Raw genomic sequence first — 22383 nt, forward strand, 5'->3', positions numbered from 1 at the left:
CCAAATACAGGCAAATCCTTGAGGAGAACCTGCTTCAGAGTGCAAAAGACCTGAGATGGTGGTGAAGATTTACGTTCAACAGGACAACGACCCGAAGCACACAGCTAAAGCAACACTGGAATTGCTACAGAAAAAGAACGTGAAAGTCCTTGAGTGGCCCAGCCAAAACCCAGGCTTGAATCCCATTGAGAATCTGTGGAAAGACTTGAAGATTGCTGTTCACCGACGCTCCCCATCCAACATGACAGAGCTTGAGCAAATCTTCACGGGAAGAATGGGAGAAAATCCCCAAATCCAGGTGTGAAAAGCTGAGACAGACATATCCAAGAAGACTCGAAGCTGTAATCACTGCCAAAGGCGCTTCTACATAGGGGGCTGAATCCTCATGTAAATTAGATATTTCTGTACTTTATTATTTATTGATTTGTAAAAATTTCTAAAAAAAATTGTTTTCACTCATTATGGGGTATTTTGTGTTAATCGGTGACAAAAAATTTAAATTTAATCCATTTTAAATTCAGGCTTTAACACAACAAAATGTGAAAATGTTGAGGGGTGTGAATACTTTCTGAAGGCTATATTACAGTATATCCACACACTTGGTGTGCAAATCATTAGGAACACCTTCCTAATATTGAGTTTCACCCCCTTTTGCCCTCAGAACAGCCTCAATTCGTCAGGGCACGGACTCTACAGGGTGTCGAAAGCGTTCCAGATTTGTTTGCCCATGATGACTCCAATGCTTCCCACAGTTGTCAAATTGGCTGGTAGTGGATCTCTACTCTGAATAGCTTGGTCCGTCTCATCACCCAGATTCCCAATTTGATTGAGATCCCAACCCCAGATGCCCAACCACTGGCCTGCCGTTGGCTGGATGTCCTTCGGGCGGTGGACCATTCTTGATACACACGGGAAACTGTTGAGCATGACAAACCCAGCAGTGTTTCAGTTCTTGACGCACTCAAACAGGTGCGCCTGGCACCTACTTCCATATCCTGTTCAAAGACGCTCAAATATATTTTGGCTTGCCCTTTCACCCTCTGAATGGCACACATACACAATCCATGTCTCAATCATCTCAAGGCTTAGAAATCCTTCTTTAACCTGTTTCCTCCCCTTCATCTGGACTGATTGAAGTGGATTTAACAGGTGCGATCAATAAGGGATCATAGCTTTCACCTGGAGTCACCTCATCAGTCTATTTCATGGAAAGAGCAGGTGTTCTTAATGTTTTGTACATTGAGTGTATATTGTTTGAAGAATGATCTTTAGGGGTTAATAAAACTGTTTAGTGGAATAACAGTCATTTCTTAGCAATTGTTTAGATAAGCGTGATGTACTGTTTGTGCTATAGTTATGTGTTGTGCATGTACAGTGAGATGTTTGTTTTCCCTACTCGACTGGTCTGTCCTCCCATCTTCCAACCTCTGGCTGTACATTCTTTTCTTTTCCTGTATTATTGTCGAGTGCATGAACGGGCCCGAAGATAACCGTTAAAAATCTGCGACTTTTGTTTTGTTCGAGGGCGGGAATGGTTAAAACAGGTTTATTTACCGATTCTTCTCCTGTGCCATTTAATTGTTAAATAAATGTACCTGTTCTCGAGGTTTGATTCTGCTTGTTGTGGTGATCTCATTTGGTGATTTCAGGATAGTCAGATGAGCTGGCTCAATCCGGCTCAGTGCGCTCGTGATCTACGGTTGCTCGGCCAGATTACGAAGGTTGCGAGCGTCAATCGGCGCATCACTCGGTTAATTGCACACTCCCATCGAGTATTGTAACGTGATACAGGTCCGGGAACTTGCTCGGCGCTGTGGACTTGGTTGGCAGTTGTGGTCATTTCGACATGACCCGCGGAACTTGAACTGGTAACTGGAATGGGCCGCAGCTCTTAATATATATTGTTGCGGAAATGGCCCTTAGTATGCTATTTAATATAGGATTAGCCCAGACCCCCCATTAAATGCATGTTAAGCAAGGTTGTTCGGTAAATGGACGCTACATGTGTGCCGGGAGATGTAAGAGGCTGTTCATCGTTGGTACATTGGTGGTGGACCAAAGGGCTCTTCTTCTTCCTTCCTTTCTCCGGACAATAGACTCCGCCCAGCGTGCTGAGAGGGGAAGTGGCCTAGAGAAGGAGAAGTGAAACTGAAGGGAGGAGTTTGTCGGCTTCGTAAAGGGGCGCGCCCCAAAAAGAAAAGGTGGTAAAAACTGAGAGGACCGAGTCAGCAGTCGGTTTTTGAGGTGAGCGTGCGCCAGGAAGACGGTGATGAAACTGAGCGCCAGTGTGGCGTGATCGGCTGAATAGGGCTGGCTGTGTGTGAGTCAGCAGTGGGCTTCGAGCCGAGCGAATGAAGGAAAGGCAGTGTGGATCTGCTCCGAGAGCGCTGAGGTCGAGTCTGCCATCGGCAGTAAGAAAAACTGCATGAGGGTGTTTGCGATCGGCTTTTCGTAAAGAGCGAGCCGGAAGAAAGGGAAGGAAGGGACTAAATGAGGTCTGTCTGCCATCGGCTGGAAGAGGAGCTGCCTGAGGTCGAGTGTGCGATCGGCAGTAGGAGGAACTGAACCTGAGGGTCGAATCTGCTGAGGGAGGAACTGAACCTGAGGGTTAGGCTGCAATCTGCGTCAAGAGGAACTGGCTGCTGTGTGGGTCGGGATCGACTTTATGAGGAGGACATCGACAGGTTCATCCGGAGTCCAGTGACAGAGCCTCTGACTGTCCCTACTCACCTCACGGCTCGACGACGTCTTGGAATCCCATGGACCCATCCTGCGGAGCCCGGCACCTCGATTTGGCCTTGTCTGGTGAACAGGCCAGGCCTGGACTTGTCTGCTGGACCTTGTGAAAAGCCAGCTGGAGCACACCAATGTGGATCTTTCGCTCTGGTGCAGTCAACCTCGTGGGGTCTTAACGCACGAGAGTGTGTGCGTGAGGTCTGCGACAAATGGACGACGCCTCCATTTTGCCACGCAGCGTGCTCGAGCTTAGGGCTCGAATCCGTGGACATCGGCTTGTCACGAGCCACATTCGTGCTTTTGACACTTTCCTCTCGTCCATGAAACGTCACCAAGTACTCTGTCTTGTCTGCATGCTGTCCGTGTCTTGTCTGCATGTCGTTTAAGGCTTATCTCGTTAGAGTCCCCTTTGAAACCCATAATCCATAGCTCCCTAGTTAAGAATGGGTTATAGATTAATTATAACATTGTTGTGAATGCTTTGCTTGTGTCGTGTTTCCTCAATGTCCCCAATAAATCCGGCTGATTCGTATGAAGTTGCCGCTTTGAATTAATTTGTGTCGCGTCGAGGTACGATCTGCTCGATTTAGATATAGAAACGAAAATGGTTACAGACTGGTAGACTCCGCTCGGTCTCTGACAAAACCAGTCAGTAACCGGGGTCTATTCCCCCAGCTGGCAAGGTTCAGGTGTATTTGGTATCGTGGTTCGAGACGCGTAACCCGAGAATTGTGCCGAACCAAGCTCAACCAAGGTGGTGAGGGTGGCGCCGATTCTGTAACATTTGGCTATCAAGAGTCGGGTGCGAATCCTGCCACCGCTGAATCCTCAACAATATATATATATATATATATATATATATATATATATATATATATATATATATATATATATATATATATATATATATATATATATATATATATATATAGATATATTCGCCCAATTATATTAACATTTTGCAGAGAACGATGTGACATAACTGGTATCATAAAACATTCCCCATAATGGAATAATTCCACAGCTACAGGAAGGATGGGAATGCAACCACAGAACTGTCTGCTCACTATAGTTGAGAAGTGTTTTTTTTTTGATGGATCAACATTGCTGGCCTGGTGTGCCATGATGAGGTTAGAGTATTCTACATGCAAAAACGGCCAAGCCAGATTTGGAGTCAGTGAGTGAAGAACCCGTCCTTTTCGCGTGGGTTAATTCCCCCCAGAATCACAGGTGGGTTTTCCCCCAGAATTTATGTATTTTATTATGACTTGTGATACCCCCTCTGATCAGGAGGCACAATACGATACACATTTATATCAAGAAGAACTGGGGTGCCCTCCCCCCCCCCCAAACAGAGAAGACTCACAAACAGACACTTCTCAAATTGTAGTTTGATGACTCCACTTGTATTTCCACCGGTTTGACCATTAATCAACTGTGATTGACTACTACACTTGCTGCTCTCTCATTACTACTACTACTACTACTACTACTACTACTACTACTACTACTACTACTACTACTACTACTACTACTACTACCTCAATGGCCACAATTATTCCCACATTATTGTGGGGTTTTCCAGGGGAAGTTTTTTGGCCCAAGTCTTTCATGAATCGGTTGGTCAGGCCTGATGTTTGATGAAGTAGCTTGGGTGCAGGAATTATTAATTTATTCAGGGTTCCAGCGATAGCTCTACCACTCTTCACGAAGGGCACCATGCGATCTTTAACGTACACAAACGAATGTCGACAGACGGGTAGCTTGTGTATCACTTGTGTGTTCATATCCTCTTAAAAAAAAAAAATAATAAATAAAATCTTTACCCCATAGATGATTGAACCTCGTCAAGTAACCACCATCACGTGTGCCTCAACCTAGGGTGAAAAACATCATTGGAGTCGGAGTTGGGGCCGGAGCATACGTGTTGGCATATGTTGCTGTAAGTGGCAAAAAACACACACACACACACACACACACGCACACACACACACACACACACACACACACACACACACACACACACACACACACACACACACACACACACACACACACACACACACACACACACACACACACACACACACACACACACACACACACACACACACACACACACGTTTTTTTTTTTTTTTGACCTTACCAATCAACTATTCTTGTGTAGGTCTATAAAGGAACAAAAAATTGAAAAAAAAGATTCTACCTTTAAACAAATTCATTAAACACGATGCGATTGCCACATCAAGAGAATCTATGAACATTCAGTACAAAATGGTTGCTTTTAGTTGTTTTTTTAATATGACAGTTGAGTCAGGAAGAGTCACGAGCGAAGGATTGTGAATTTGCTACTATTTTAAATTTAAACTATGATGAACATTTAAAGTGTGTTTAAGTTCATGTAAATGTGAGTGTTGTGTGTGTATTTTAACAATTCACCCTTTATCTGTTGTGCTACAAAAACAAAGCCATGTCACATCGTAGCCATTTCTTGCAGAAACTTGAATCGGCAGGTACCGTTTGCTACACAAGCAGTCCACCTGTGGCCACACTACCGAGTCTCGGAGGAGACATCCTGTCCAGGCCACCGTTTGGGGGTTGAGTCCAGAAGCGAGGTGCCTCCATCGTCCGTCAAAACAAGAAGCATGACTCGTCTAACTGAAGCTTGTATCTTGAACTTCCTCTTGCATCGATGGTCTACGTGATGCCATTCCTGAGATTGATGGGGTCCAGTTTGAATGGTCGACTTGGTCTTTCCGCGTTGATGACTCCTTGCAGGCAGAAATGTGTTCAAGCATTGATCGACCAATGCTTCCCTCTGGCCTTGTTGCTGAAGTCACGTCGGGTTATTTAGGCCAACCTGTCTTTGACATTGCAGAAATCTCGCTGTAGGTAGAGATTTGCCTGTTCTGCTGTTTCCCCATTGGGTTTGCGTTAGACGCACGCAAGTTGGACTAATAATTATATTTGTATAATATTACTGGAAATGTCTCCAACTGTATGTCAGTGACGTCATTCAATTCTAACCGAATAACTAAGGAGCATATCACCTCGGAACCCAGACGGCTTGGCTTGCTGTGCTTGCTTGGCCTTTGTCTACACGGGTCAATATTTAATTATAATAACAAGTCTGAACAGTAAGAGGGATTGGCAGGTGAAGATGTGATGTAAATGGGTCTATTTCAGTAACAGAATAATTACGAGGAAATTTTAAGAGTGAAGACCCCAAACGAACGTGTGACGAAGCACGAGGTATTTGAGTCGTCTCGTGTTAAAATTGTGAAAATTTCGGGAGGGATTTTTTTTTTTTTCTATTTCATGTAGACACTTGATTGAGATAAAAACACCAACAAGTTGTACTCATGACGTTGTGCCAAGAAGCATGCATACATGGGGTGAGCTCCAAGGACGAGGTCGTAAATAGACGTGGGATGTGACGTGAAGTGTCTGTGGGTTATCGCTTGAAAAGTTTGGAGCAAAACTATGCACTGGGTGAAGCCAGGAAGGAAGGGTGTTTCACAGGCAGTTGAATATCGGGATGAATGAGAGGAAATGGGCAGAAAAATTTGACTTGGGCAGAGAGGCCTTGGGGGATTGGTCGATAATTGTATTGCACTTGATCAAGCTCGAGGGATGAACAGCAGAGAGGGGCAAGGGTAGCCAAACCCACTAAGTAGCAAAAAACAAACAAACAAACAAACAAAAAAACGCACAAGGCTGAAGATTCAGATTTGAAAGGGGGGTAAGGTGCAGGTGGAAAGGGGTTAGGGGAATCTGAGATGGGTCGAGTATTGGGTGTAGATCGTTTACAAAATGTACGTAATACATAAACACATTTTGGCGTGTGTACGTGATGTTCTGCAGCTTCATTACCCCAGCTTGGTTGAGGGTGTTGTTCTTATCAACATTGACACTTCTGCCAAGGGCTGGTTTGACTGGGCTGCTTCAAAGGTAACTGATACACCACCCTCTCCCCCCCCCCCCCAGTTTGTGTCTTGTCTGAGTTCTTCATTGCTATTCATCCATTTCACTCCACACAGTGTGTGTTGAATTGTCCAAATTGCATCCCTGGTAGTCGGGTCGGTGTTTGGTGCTTTTCTGTTTTCTGTTTTTGATTAGTGGAGTTGTTGCTTCTGCCTCCGTTTTTAACCGCACCTGCTTCATTTTCGCTCCTTTTATCCCAGGTATTGTTGCTTCTGATCCCCCAGCTTAATCCTTTTCCCCTCCTCATGCCAAAAAAATACAAACAACAAAAACTCTTCTTCACTTCGCCAAAAAAACTCAACAGCAACAGGAAAAATTGAACTCTATCTGCCATGCACAATTACCTCTTCATTCCCCATCCCTTCTCCTTTTCAATATACCCAAACTGAATAAAACGTTTTTTTTCCTTTAAAAGCCCTTGATAACATTAAAAAAACAAGGACAAATGTGTCCAAGAGCAGCGTCCTAAAGGTTTTGTCGGCTGAAAAAAAAACAAAAAAAAAAACTTCCGATATTTCGTCACGTACCTTGATTAAGCCAATAGCGAGATCCGTCATCGTGTATTTACGTATTTACGAAATAAATAATGTATTTACGAAATTACAATATATTAAATGGAATAATCTTTAAATAGTAACGTGAACTTTTCGAAACTTTAAAGCAAATGTCCGAATATATTTAAAAGTTCATGATGGACGCTCTCAAAAGGCACCCTCAATGCGAGGATGTGTACAGGTATTTAGTATTTAAGGAGGTCCGGATCGTGTATATAAAGGAGCCGAGTCCTAATATAAAGGTTTTGTCTTCACAAGAAGAAGAACAACTACAACGCTGCTGCTCTCTATGATCAGCGTTCGCTACGCGAGGCGCTGCTAAAAATACTACAGCGTTTATAGAACACGATACCCCACGCGGTGTTGCTTAAACTTTTTTTTATAAAACAGTGATTTTAACAATCGTTTTTAAAAATCCAGAAGTTTAGTGCTGTTGAAGTAGTCCAGAAGCAGTTATGAACACCATCCACTCCTTTGAAACTTTATATGAAATGTAGAGTACTACAAAACTGGAGGTTCTTGGTAGTATTGTGACAAGCGATTTGTGTTCCACAGTCTTCAAGTATATAATTACATTGAAATGCATTAAAAATTGTAAAAATCAAATTAATTTAATTCCGGCTTTACCGCCATTTTACCCAGTCTCTGACCCACCACCTTATCTAACACGTTACATTAGTTTTTTTGTGCTTGTTGTTTGTGTGCTTTCTAACATCCTTAAAAACAGTAAGTTTCCTGTTTGGAATGAGTTTCAATCTTGTTTGACTGTCAGACAGCAAGACAGAGTTAAAATTATCATCTCGCTCCTCTCTGCAAGTGTGCGATTGGACAAATTTAGAGACGAAGTATGTTAAACGGCAGACTTGTCTTCCTGTTCATGTTCCGATTCGTGTTGAAAGTATAACATTGAATTTACACAAGTTGTTCCTCGATCATAAACTTATCAAACGGACGGAAATGAACCAATTGCCGTGCTTTGCGCTTTGTTCATCCAGCCTCCTCTCACACCTCCAGTGCCATTTTCCTCCATACCTTCAACGAACATTTTTACCACCCCGCCCATGAGGTCTGTCACTGTATATCCAGTTTGGGAATGCTAAGAAGTCCATTTTGCAGAGTTTGTATGCACATGACAAACAATTCCCCTTCAAGTCCATTTATGTTGTCAAAGCCCTCCATGTCAGTATCCTCCCTCCCCCATCTCAGATGCTTCCCCCTCATCCCACCCTCTCTCAGCTTCCCCCCTTACACCCCCATTCAGATTCCCCCCCCCCAAACCTCACCTCACCACTCTCTCCCCCACTCTTCCTTTGCTCCGATCGGTTCATCTGATCATGTGCTTGTGAGGGTCCACACCTCTCCAGCTCTCCTCAGAGAACAGCGTCAGCACCAGTGAGTCTGACAGTTCACTCAGCAAACTGGTAGGGACTGCAAGCAGCCATTGCACTTAAGGACTGGTCTCCCATATCCACCACCCCTGATATTTACTCAGCACGGGAATTCTTCCATAGACACCAGCTCTCCCTCATGCACGGATTAATCCCATCTCATCTTCAGTGATCTTACTCATCCTCCCGCCCTTTGTATTCTGAATCCTGTGGTGAGGCAGTTGTCCTGAATCAAGTTGCATTCTTCTCCTGGAAGGCAAATCTGACCGAAGACAACCTCAGGTAATTCCATGAAGCCTGTAACGTGTGTCTACACTCAGGAGAGCCAGAAAATAACATCTGTCCAATCTCAAGAATGAAGTTTCAAACTTGTTTCCTCCTTCAAAGACCTTTTCACCCGATCATTTGCCATAGGTCATATTCAATTGCTTGTAAATCATCCACAATCACCGCATTACATAAAAAGGTGCAAAAATGGTTCCCTTTAATTACAGACCAATCGGCTTGCTTGCAATCATCAGCAAGGTCATGGAATCCATCATCGCAGTTGATATGAAGTCATTCCTTTTCTCAAAAGACCTCAGGTCTCTCTACCTTGGCCATGCTGCTTCTACTCACCCAACAATGGATGCAGGTCCTCAATGTCAGACATGAGATCAGGGCCATCTCTCTGGACATATCTCATGCTTCTTGGTCTCCAAACACTCTGCTTATGGCATCCAAGGCCAACTCCACATGTGGCTTACTGACTTCCTGTACTCTCATAGCCAATGTGTGGCTCTCAACAGAATCCTTTAATCTCCCCCTCCTCCTCCTCCTCCTGTCAAGGCTGGAGTGCCCCAAGGCAGTTTTATAGACCCGATCCTATTTATGATCTTCATCAATGATCTCACCCACTCTGAAAAATCCTTTTCATCTATTTGCTGATGACTCCACCCTCTGCCGTAACATCCCCCCTCCATCAGATAGGAAGGCTGCAGCCTCTTCTCTGTCTTCAGTCATTGACAAAATCACAAGATGGCCAAACACTTGGAATATGTCTTTAAATCCTGACAAATCTCACACTCTCACTATCTCTCTCTGAAAGGAACCGTCTGGCAACCTCTCACCCCTCCCCGACCCCTCCAATCTACTTTCTTAACAACCCTACTTTCTTCAGTCATTCAAACTCATGGGTCTCACTATCGGCCATGATCTTTCTTGGGCAAACCACATAGTAGGTTGGGCAAACCAAAGCCAGCTACCGACTTGGCAGCCTCCATCATTCAAAGTCCTTCCTCAGAACACCTGAACTCCTACCCACCTATAAGGCCTTCATCCACAGCCTGATGGAGTGCTCTCCGCTCTGGGCTGGCTCGCGTGCCTCACACCTTGCTTAGCTTGATGCCGTGGAAACTCAGGCCCTCAAGATCTTTGGAACCACTCACGATCAGCCTGAGTCGATGATCAAATCTTTCACATCATCGACAAGTTGGTGTCTGTCTTCCACTGCCTCCTTTCTGGTCTTGCACACTCTGCTCTTTCCGTGCTTTGTCGTCGTCCTCCCCCCCCCCCCACACGTTTCTGTAGAGTTCACACGGTCCGCCAGCAACACCCTTCTCGTGAAACGACCCAAATCCAGGATCACTGCTCACCTCCACTCATTTGTTTCTATTTTTTCCTCACCCATTGAATGAACTTCCACATCTTCAATCTCATTCTTCCCTCCAGGTCTTCAAGACAGCTGTCCACCACCATCTCAGATCGTCCCCAATCCAACACCATGATGTTTACTACATCCCGTTTAACTACTATAATTCCCAGTTTTTCCTTCCTCAGAATTTTCCTCTGTATCCATCTTATCCACCCCCCCCCCCCATTTGTACCCGCTCATCCCTTGTTTTCCAACATTGTTTATTTAGTCCCTCATCCCTGCTGTTGGCATCTCCTCTCCCCCCCTCCCCCCACTCCTCTCTTTCTGATGTTCCTTTTGTTGTGCTGAACCCTTGTGTGTTCTATCTCTTCCACGAGCCTCGACTGTATCCAAAAGTTGAAGATGAACACCCATATTGAAAAGGAATGCCGTTAACTCCAGAAACTTGTGAGCAAATTGGAACACAACTGGCTCGGTTGAACCCATAAACACAAACTTACTGTATTTTCCGGTGTATCAACCGCGGCCGTGTATTAACCGCACCCATGTTTTTCACCCTCAAAAGAAATGAATATATTGATCATTTCATTTTCTGATCTACATCTAAACACGTTTGAACACGAACTTTGTACGGAGCAAAATGATGGCGGTATCAACACGCTTACTCCCATGTCGGCTTCATTTCGTCGAACAGTCTTATTCTCATTTTCAAGAAGTTGAAGAGAGACTTGAGGATACCAATGATTGTTTATTTTTCTTTCTTATTTTTTAAATACTGTAAATAGTATTATTATTCTTCCGAGAAAAAGTGAGAAAAGGGATTCACACCGGTATCGCACATTTCTATTGGATCAGTCGCCCTGAAAAGGGCCGTTTGGGTTTGATGAAGCTTTTCAGCTAAACCCGAGGAAATCCTCGTAGATGCTTTCCTCGTTGAAGATGACATGTAACGCCTTGTCCAAGTCGGGGTAGAGCAAGTCCACGTCCCTGTCACCGTCATTTGCAGCCACCTCCTCCAAAATGATGTCGTCCTCTGTGCCGTCCATGTTGTAGGAGATGGAGCATTTCACAAACGTTCACTTGATGATGGTATCTCCTCCCACACCTTGATGATCGTGTTGTAATCTGCAAGATGAAGGAAGCAGGAGAAATGCCACAACGCCAAGGAACATCAAGAGCGATCCGTTTAATCCACCACTCCAGCCACGAACCACTCCTCCTCCATCTGCATGATGACGTCATGCTGTGTTCCGCAGCACACGTGATAGCATATTCAATATAATGTACAATGAAGCTAAACGCCACAGATCCAGCCGCAGTTCATCGGAAGGTCGACCTTTCTCATCCTCCCGCTCTTGGTGTCGGTCTTCTCCCCACTCATTATCCAGTCGGACCAGCAGCGACGCAGCCCGTCATTGAACGGCTCGTCGATGGACACATCCAGGGGCTGCAGGGGTGATGTCATCCCGCCTGCGATGATGACGACGAGATCGGTGTTGGTCCGATGAAGCAGCGCATTGGTGTCGTCGGTCATCTGACAACTGAACACATCCAGGACGATCATGCTCCGTCGTCGGGAGAGACCGCCATCCGGCCAACTACTCTAGACCGTGCACAGCCAGTCCTGGACCAGTCCCTCTTCTATCTACCTCTTCTGCTGCGCACGAACAACGATGCCTGCTGGAAACTTGTCTTTGGGCATCGTCTTCCTTTTCAGCACGACATACATGGGAAGCTTGCCGCCCTCTGTGGTGCAGGCGAGCATGACGCTGAATTGGTCCTTCTCGTGACCAGGAGTATTTATTGTCACATTGCGTGCAAGCTTATTTGAGGGGGGTGTTCCGTGATTCGACTCGAGCTATCGTGAATAATTCTTCTTTTGAAGCGAGGACAGGTGTTCTACTTCTTCTTTTGTGTTTCATGGCATTTTTCGAGCCACGAGCCTCTATATACGCCACGCACCTCAACCCCGGGTGTCTCCTGGCGTTTCTGAACGTGCCTTGATTTAATTTCCACGCATGGTTAACAAAATGCTGGACAAACTCTTAACATATAAACCGATTTTCAAAATTTAAAAGGCAGAATTGAGCTTAGCAGCAATTCTGACTTCTACAAAAGTGTTCATTTGGAATGTAATTAAAATTCAGTGTTGATCCTTTTTAAGATATATATATATATTTCTATACCCGTGTATTAACCGCAACCCCAACTTTGACCTTTTTGATGACAGAAAGTGCCGTTTATACACCGAAAAATGCGGTAACCAAGATCGACTTGAAAACCGAGACTCCGTGCGACGGAATTAAATTGACTAACAAACTGGAACTGGGTCAATCCATGGTCATAACGAACAGTGAAACGCATGGTCCCCGCGTGAACTTTGGGTTTGGCCATGCCACGAGCTTTAAATTATCCAATCGGTGTTGAGATAACGGGAGCGAAACTTCCGAAAGCACAGAAAACAGTTGCAAATGAGCGACCGACGTAAGTCGCAGGGCAAGCAGGGAGCTGTGACTTGTTCTCCGTCGCTACCTGCTTTATAACATATCTCCATGCTCACCTCTTGATGAACTTTCTTTTGTCCTCAATTACTTCTTTTTCAACCTCTAGGTTTCCGTTTAAATGTTATTGATATCAGAATGCACTCCACCCCATCCACCTCCAACATTCCCACTCCCAATCTGGTCTCATCGCACAACCACCATGCGTCTCTCAAATTGCTGAAATATCACACGAGGCCAGCAGTTGAGCCAACTTGCATTCCTCACCAGAGAAAAGATTTGGGGGCACGCTCGATGCACAATGACGTGACACCTGTACGTCCGTACCGCGATCGTGCAAATTACCCGTGTGACGACATCGCTCGACATCTACCGAACGACCGAGTTGTTCGCTTTGGAAAAGAGTTGCGCGAACCAACTACTTGTATGATAAAAGGATGGCGAGTCAAACCTGAGCCAGTTACCGGAGCTTTACGAGGTCTTGTTGTCACCTGCTCGCTTCCTTGCCCTCGTTACACATTTGTGTTCCATGTTGCCATTAAAGTGGAGTTGAAGAAGGTCAATGGGTGATTTAATTTTTATTTTACTGTATTATTTTTGTTTATTTATTTTCTTTGCCACTTCCAGTTGTCCGAAATGACACACACCATCGTCGACGTGGTTCTGAATCACCATTTCACGCAGGTAAGCTTGTCGATGTGTGTTTCTTTTTCTTTTCTTCTTCATTCGACGTGATGCCTTTGTACATGAATTGCTTTTGTCGATTTGTTCGTTTAACTGTCGTCCCATTCGAAGTATTTCAATGCAGGATTGATGTTTTGAAACCGAGTGCCATTTGATGATTTTTGCTCTCGATCTCTTTGCCCTGGAAGAGCATTTTGAAGCAGAGTGTTGACGTGGCGGCCGTAACTCCAGAGCATCGTTTGTTGGACTTTTTCAGACAGAATTGCACGAAAGCAGTGATCTCGTGCAGAATTGTCGCCGGCACGTTCTTCAGGACATAAACCACTACAACCTGGCATTGTTCTTCCGGGCATACAACAGGTATGCGAACTAATTGTGCCCTTTCAACATGCGGTTGGTAAAGGGTAGTTACCGTATGTTGGGAATGGCTTTTCAAATTTGTCTTTTTTCAGCTTTAAGGAGGGAGAGGAAACACTGACGATTGCAGGTGAATGTCAATAGCCACAGGCAAATTCATCCACTTAAAAAAAAAAAAAGAAACCTACTATTTGTGTTACTAACAGGATCCTGTGTGCTTGACCCTGGTCTCCTTCTTCGTTTGTATGTAGCACAGGGCTGCGGGTTGGCATCACTGGTGAGGGTGCGGCTTTGCCGCTGATGCAGTGCCCTCTGCTGGTTAGAGCAGGAATTTGGAGTTTGGGCAGGGTGCCGGTGATAGCTCGCTTACTCTTCGTGAAGGGCACCGTGGGATCTTTAACGTCCACCAATGAATGCTAGCAGACGGGATGCCCAATTTGACGTTCATCCGAGGGACGGTACACACATTGATGAATCGCCCGCCCTGCCTGTGAAACACCGGGATGACAGTATATAACTGGAACGGAATTCAAACCCAGGCTAGACAGCTTAGAGGTGAGTGCGCGTACCTCCAGGCCATCCTGTCGGCCCTAACCCTTATTTGAGTGGTGTGATGATTCAAAATGGTCACTTGCATGTTATACATGCCTTTAACATTTGTTTGTGAATATATTTTTGTATTTCTCACCTCAATGGAAACATTGTTTGTCCATTCCTTGACCTTTCTCCGATTATGTTCATTTCTCAGTCGCAAAGATTTGGATCTGCAGAAGGCGTCGCCGACGAGTGCAAACTTGAACACCATCAGGTATGAGTGCTTGTTCGGAGAGTTGGTGGCGATCAAAACTCTCTGGCTTTGTTGCCGGTGGTATCTGTGAATGATTTAAACAAAGAAGTGATGTGATGTGTACACCAGAACAAATGGCCAGATTTATAACAACAGCAACAACAGACAGAGAAGTTTAAGATGATTAAGCGTGTCATCAAAATAAGTGGAGAATTTTCAGTATAATGGACAATGAGGAGAAGACGGGCCGCAGGCCGAGAGTAAAGAAGAAGGGGAGAGTTAAGGCAGTCGTAAGGCAAGGGTCTTTCACTCAGAGTAGTTGATGCATGGAATGGTCTCCCTGGAAAGGTAGTGGTAGCAGTAAAAGTCGACAAGTTTAAATTAGAATTTGATAGTTACCTGGAAGTATTGGAGATAGTGTTCCACAGATATTGGCAGGAAGGATAGGTCGCTGACTTATGGATGGTTGGATGATTGGATACCTGTATGGTGATTGTGATGTCTCCGTAAGAGTCATGTCGATAGGTAAATGTGCGAGTTGGTGTTCGGTAATTTGTCACCCGACAACCATCTTCATACCCCCCCCCAAAAAAAGCTATCGTAATAATAATAAAAAATACCCCGAGTATGTGCCTGTCCCATCCCCATTCCTCACCGCCCCTTCCCGTCCCCTTCTCTCCCACCTCCTCCACCAGTGAAAATAAGTAGATAAACTGTTATGTTGGATTAATGTGGTGCTGATAAAGCACAGGCATGATGGGCCAAATGGCCTACTGTTTCAAATATCCTTGTAACAACACATTTTGACAGTCTGGCAATTGTTTTTGACTGGACTTTGTAATGCAGAACTTTCCTTTTTTTTGGGTTTTAACCTCCGCCACCGAAGGTGGACGAAGGTTGTTTTCAACCCTGTCCGTTTGTTTGTCTGTCTGTCTGTGAAGAGGATGTCTCAAAAAGTTTTGGATGGATGTGGATCATACTTGCTGGAGAGGTTGGGTGTGTGAGAAGGACCAGTTTATTAGATTTTGGTGAGGATCCGAATCTGGATCAGGATACGAGATATTACATTTTTTTTTTTTTAAGTGATTCTTCACCATTGAGAAATAGGGCCAAAAAACGATTCATGTAGCACGATATCTCAAAAAAAGTTATGAATGGATTATGACAAAACTAGGTGCACGAGTTGGTTAGGTGACGAGAACAAGCCAATTTGATTTTGGTTCAGATCCGGCCTATCGGCGGATACAAAATGTCAACTGTTCAGCTTGCGGAGGTACGCGCTCTAACGAGTGCCATTCTAGTTTAACACTGCAGTTGATTTACATGTTCAATGAAGGATGTTGGTTAATTTCTCGTGCTTTGCTAGGTGTCCAGCACTGCTTGTGGTGGGAGACTCATCGAATGTGGGGGATGCCGTGGTGAGACTTGCCTGTGCCCTCTTTCTTTGTCCTTGTTATTCTGCTGAGAATCAAAAATTATTATTATTTTTCTTTTAAACTATATTTTGATTTACTGAAACGATATTGAAGTGTTTAAATCGAATTTTAAATGGCCACAGCGACCCCACTCTGCAATAATGAGATTGCTGAAAAACAATTGTGCAATTTTCAGGTGGAGTGCAATTCGAAGCTGGACCCAACCAAGACGTCTCTTCTGAAGGTTAGAGAAGACCTTTCTTTTGTATCCATTTTCACTCATTAATCTCGATGTTATCTAAAATGACCAGCGTCAGTGTGTCTGTCATGCTTTATTTTAACGGGTTCCTGTTGTCATCGAATAATATTGAAGATTCCCAAGTGGGGCAAACACTCATCTCCTAATGGAGGGTGATAAAGGAGGATTTTGGGGTCTTAAGGGGTCTTTTGGGTCCCAAGGGGTTTTGAGGTGTAAAGGGTCTTAGGATTCTTGGAGTCTTAGGAGTCTTAGGACTCTTCAGACTCTTAGGGGTCTAAGGGTTCTGAAGGGTCTTAATGAGTATTTGAGTTCTAAAGGGGTCTTTGGGTTTAGAGGGTCTTTGAGTTTAAAGGGTCTTAAGGGGTCTTCATGTTTAAAGGGTTTTCATGGTCTTAGCATTCTAAGGGGTCTTAATGGTCTTTGAGCTCTAAGGGTTCTAAAGGGTATTTGGATTCTAAAGGGTTTTAAGGGGTCCAAAGTGTTGAAAGGGTATTAAAAGGACTGAAAAGGACTAAAAAGAAGTGTCCCCTCTGCTTCTCTCCCCCACCCTCCTAACTCTGTCCTCCCCTCCCCCTTTCTTTCCCGTTCTTCAAAGCAAAAGGGCATTGATGACATTAAGAGGTTAAAATTTAATAACGAGGAAACATCGCTGACTGAATCTCAGGATAGGTGATGGACGTACAAACATTGACTACATTTTGATTTAATTAGCTAATTATATCTCACCAACTCAATGGAAATTTTCAAAAGGCCCCCATTAGTTTTTGTGCATCGACATCATGAATCATCATGCCGAGTTTCAAAAAGATCCGTTGAGCTGCCTCGGAGTAGCAGGAAAAAACGAAAAAATGTTAATGGACCTACTGACTGACTGACTGATGGAAGGAAAGACTGATGACCTACTCACTGACTGACTGATGGAAGGAAAGACTGATGACCTACTCACTGACTGACTGACGGAAGGAAAGACTGATGACCTACTCACTGACTGACTGACTGATGGAAGGAAAGACTGATGACCTACTCACTGACTGATGGAAGGAAAGACTGATGACCTACTCACTGACTGATGGAAGGAAAGACTGATGACCTACTCACTGACTGACTGATGGAAGGAAAGACTGATGACCTACTCACTGACTGACTGATGGAAGGAAAGACTGATGACCTACTCACTGACTGACTGATGGAAGGAAAGACTGATGACCTACTCACTGACTGACTTATGGAAGGAAAGACTGATGACCTACTCACTGACTGACTTATGGAAGGAAAGACTGATGACCTACTCAATGACTGAGTTAGGTTTAGGTTTGGGTTAGTACATCGTTATGACTTCAACAGCTCATCTTGAGTCCGTTGCTGACGAGGCAAAATGGGACTGAGCTAAAAATGGTCCCGTTGGCACGCTAATAATCGATTTATTTTATAGCTGGAAAGATCATAATCTCTTTACTTCGTTGGAAAGATAATAATAATTGATTTACTTGGAACAAAAATTTGGCCAACAAAAATTGGCCATATTTGTGGCTATTAAATTATTATAGTAATAAGAAGACTATCAACATTTTGTGCAATACAATGAAGTGAAATGCTCACATTAGGCAAAGGGTGCTCTTCAATCTCATTCTTTCCTCCAGATCTTCAAGACCATTCGTTGTTCATCACAATCTCAGATCATCCCCAATCCAAAAACCATGATCTTTTCTACACCTGTTAAACAACCCCACCACACCTCCAGTGTTTTCTCCAGTTATTTTTACTTCCTGAGAGTTTTCTTATATCTCCATCTTATCCACCCCCTGCATCCTCCCCGACCCATCATCCTTACCCACATCCCTTGTTTGTCCATCTCTGTCTATTTTATCCCTTGGCCCTGTTCTCAGTGTTCCCCCCTCTCTTTCTGTTGTTCCTTTTGTGCTGTTGCATCCTGATCCATTCAGTGTTCCAGCTCGTGTGTGTGTGTGTGTGTGTGTGTGTGTGTGTGTGTGTGTGTGTGTGTGTGTGTGTGTGTGTGTGTGTGTGTGTGTGTGTGTGTGTGTGTGTACCTATATAAGACAGTGTATTTGTTTGTCTGTCCCCCCTTCAAAAGGACGATTTAAGGAGGATTTTCAAGGCCAATATTTCAACACGTTTGTGTGTGTTCACTCTGGTCTATTTTTCATTACAAAAAAAACTCGAAAAACATTTTTCATGAAAGAGTAATTACGTCTCTTCTATTGGAAATGTAGACGGTGACTTGCAAATCAGGCCTCATGGGTGGTGTACAGAAGCATATTAATTACATGGCACATGGAGGTGAAATTCACTGCACGTGATGTGCACCAAGCACAGAGTAAAACGAGTGTTTATTTATGTCCGTAGGATGTCAAATAAATAAAGAAGATATAAGAACACCTGACACTAGGCCAAGGCTTCAGACTGGTGCATTCACGAGGCTCCACTGTTGAAATGAAACGTCCCAGAAGATAAATCAATATGATCACATTTGTACATGTAGTGTTTTTAAAATGACGCTTCTTGCTATGAAACTTCACATCTTCCAGTCCACCTTGAATATTTAAAATTAAATAATTCCAACCCATCATTCAAACCTGTGGGTGGGTCTTTATTACTTATGTGTTAATTGCTTTTGACATTTGCACATGGTATATGCTTGGCAGTCTCATTGGTATGCATTGCTATCTGTGCCGTCGCTGATTCGTCAATAAGCGATAAAACCGGTCCAGCAGCTGAGGGTGTGTGTAGCATTGGGATTCTCATGTGTGTACGATGTGTGAACGCCTTTATAGCTGTGGAGGAACTCTGGAAATGGTTTGACAAGGCAAGGGGCTTACCTTGTGTCGGCCTTCTTGTGTTGCTTTATGCAGCTTCTTCAGCTCGAGGAGTGTGGGAGGTGTCAATTTATTTATATATTTATATTGTATGTATGTGTGTATATGTATGTATCTATACATATTTGTGTATATATATTTGTGTGTATGTATATGTGTATATGTATGTATATATATATATATATATATATATATATATATATATATATATATATATATATATATATATATATATATATATATATATATATATATATACGGAGGGCTGAAAAAGTCGGTATACAGTAATGAAAAACAAAACGTGCACACAAAACATATTTTATTGATTATACAAGCATATCAATAATAACATACCAATAATAAACATATCAATAACAAACATATTAATCCCTCAAATGTTCAAACTGTTTGCCCCCGTCATTCACGCACTCCACAAGTTATAATACTGGTAATACTGGTATAATCCTGACTGCATACCTACTTTTGCAGCCCTATATATATATATATATATATATATATATATATATATATATATATATATATATATATATATATATATATATTGTTGTGGTTACCAGATTCGCAAACCACCATTCAGGTCCCTTAGGTGAGGTATCTCGGTAAGTGCATGTGTAGTTAGGCCCAAACCCGTTGTCTAGTGGGAATACATGTCATTTATACGTGCTGCGACTCTTCAGGATAGCCGTTTTTCTTTTACTATCTTTATTTTGGACCAATCGCCACCATCACAACCACAACAACAACCACCAACCACAACGCCGCTTCACCACAACCGCCATGACCTTTACCGTCGCAACTCGCCACCATCGCATCACCGTCATCTCGCGCCACTCATGGGCACCGATGCTGGACTCGTGTAGGGCGCACGTTGAACAGCGTGTACAAAATCACGGATTTTCTGCTTCAAAAACGGATCCAAAACGACACACGCCCACTTTTTGCCGTCCAATCGGTGAGCGAGGGGCGAATTGGCCCCAGCCCCAGGGCGATCGATATATGCAAATTTGTGGATCAAAAAGCCTTCACGCCCACTTTTTCTCGGGCCAATGGGGAGCGAGTTGAAAGGTCAAAGGGAGGGGGTCAAAGGCGAAGTTACGGGGGATAAAAGGACGGTGTTCGTCAGTCAAAGGAGTCGTAAAAGTCGGAACGAGAGAGTCAGTAAGGAGAGAGTCAGCAGAACGAGAACGAGGAGTCGCAAACAAGAACGGACAGAGAGTCAAGACTTCGCGGGCGGTGGAGCTGCTCGTCGTGTGCGTTGGAGTCGGAACGGAGGGGACGGAGCTGTGGAGAGGCGGCGAGGGCGGACGAGGGGGTGCTCGCGTCGTGCAAGGAGCTGCGCGCCCGAGGGAGGCCGCCAGCGCGACCTGGCCGAGGTGGAGACGCTCGTCGCATATAATAAAGATCCTCTATACCCCGAGCATCAGCAACCCCCTCCTGTTTCCCCCCGCGCTGAGATAGTGCGACCAAGGGGGCCCCGTTCCCACCCCCTGCCAGGTACTGTCCACGAGGCCCGCGGGTTGCGGGGCCATCGCCGCTCCGCGTCTCATCACCAGACGGGTAGGCCCGACCCGGTCTCGGCCTCAGGCCTACCCCATTCGTGGGGGATTTCTTTTCCTTGGTTTTGGGTATGTGTTGTCGGCGCCGTCTGTGAAGTAGAATTGTATAAGTGTTGCCGTGTGCTCGGTAGTCGGTATTAGCTCTGCACTGTGTTTTCACTTTTATGTTTGCTTTTTGTGTAAATGGAATTGTGTTTTCTTTTGTGTGCATTTGGTGGAATTGTATTTGTGTGCTTCCCGTGTGTCGCGAATAAATGTGCTTTATTGTTGAACTGTTCTCCCGCTTCGCTTCGTCTTTTCCTCCATTGAATCTCCATCTTGCTTCACGTAAAGGGTTGGTAGTGGGCTGAATACGCCCGATAATTAATCGAACCGTCGAGGTCGACGATAACACCGCTCGGTTATTCTGATAGTACGGAACGGGTCGCTTAAGTGGCCCGTGTCCGAAGTCGACCTGCGGCGAGGTGCGATCGCCCGGTCTACCCTCCGCGTGGGTACTTAGGTAGTTCGAATTTGGCGAGCAACCCTATCCCACGCGGGGGCTGATTGGCTCGATCGCGGTGAGACCGAAAGGTCCACCCGTGACTGGTTCCCGGCGTTAGTCCGAGAGGGTCACGACTGGATTGTCCGTCCGGTGGGCGACGTGCCGCGATTCGAGTTACGTGGCCGTCAGCACGCCGGCGGGCGCGAAGACCGCAACAATATATATATATATATATAGTTACGAATTCTGGCCCGTCCGGCGTGCGATCGGCCACGTAACTCGAATCGCGACGCGTCGCCCACTGGAATGGACAATTCAGTCGTGACCCTCCTGGAACTACCGCCAGGAGCCAGTCACAGGTGGGGTGTAACCTCACCACAACTCGGTCCGCATTCGACCCACGTGAAATAGGGTGAATCGCCGAATGTCGATATACCTAAGTACCCGCGCGGGTAGCGTACCGAGGAGTTGTACCACGCCGCAGGTCGACTTCGGACACGAACCGATTAAGCGGCTCGTTCCGTGCTGCAGGGATAACCGAGCGGAGTTATCGTCAACCTCGATGGTTCAGATTATTTATTGGGTGTCTAAACCCACTAGCAATCCCTTACGTGATGCAAGATGGAACTTTCAACCGAAGGAAAGGACGCAACGAAATGGGAAACAATTTGACAAGCACTTTTATTCACACTCAGACAAGCACGTATTTACAGCCATACAGTAATGCACCCATAAGAGTCAAAGCAAGAACAATACGCAGAGTTACTACCGAATAACGCAACGTACCAGCACTTATACAGGTTTTCTTAGTAGACTGGCGCCACACACACGCATTTACACCAAAAGCAAAGAAAACACAAGCCACCCTCACAGGCAAGGAGGCAGACAGGTCCGTGGACCAAATGAACGTGGGACCTGGGTGATCGGCCAGGTCCACGAGAACGAAGGGGTCTTACCCGCGCCCTCGTGGTGCGATGGCGAGCGAGCCGCAATGTCCGCGTAACGCGCCTGACTCCGTGCCCGTGGTATGGTCGGTGAGCTCCTCCAGGCGTGCATTGCGCAGGCACGTGTTGGTTGGTCGACACCACGGTTGGGTTCGGGAACGGACGGGGTTACCGGCGCTATCTCGGCGGGGATGGAGGGGGGGGGAATGTTGATGCTCGAGGTCGGGAGAGGAGAATGGCCGATGC

At 45.0% G+C, this 22383-nt stretch overlaps 1 protein-coding gene across 1 annotated transcript in view; it reads left to right on the plus strand.

Annotated features, from left to right (window-relative positions):
* Nucleotides 1-22383, plus strand: part of LOC147022440 (protein NDRG3-like) — a 94663-nt gene that overhangs the window by 40252 nt on the left and 32028 nt on the right. The window contains exons 7-13 of the mRNA XM_085893327.1: nucleotides 4618-4678; nucleotides 6601-6687; nucleotides 13424-13480; nucleotides 13737-13840; nucleotides 14586-14645; nucleotides 15991-16042; nucleotides 16236-16283. Of these exons, the coding sequence (XP_085749453.1) occupies nucleotides 4618-4678; nucleotides 6601-6687; nucleotides 13424-13480; nucleotides 13737-13840; nucleotides 14586-14645; nucleotides 15991-16042; nucleotides 16236-16283 (469 nt within the window). The remainder of the gene's footprint in view (nucleotides 1-4617; nucleotides 4679-6600; nucleotides 6688-13423; nucleotides 13481-13736; nucleotides 13841-14585; nucleotides 14646-15990; nucleotides 16043-16235; nucleotides 16284-22383) is intronic.

The sequence above is a fragment of the Eptatretus burgeri genome, chromosome 8 (assembly GCF_056783735.1).
Source record: "Eptatretus burgeri isolate ZD-2024b chromosome 8, Ebu_testis_v1, whole genome shotgun sequence".
NCBI lineage: Eukaryota > Metazoa > Chordata > Myxini > Myxiniformes > Myxinidae > Eptatretus > Eptatretus burgeri.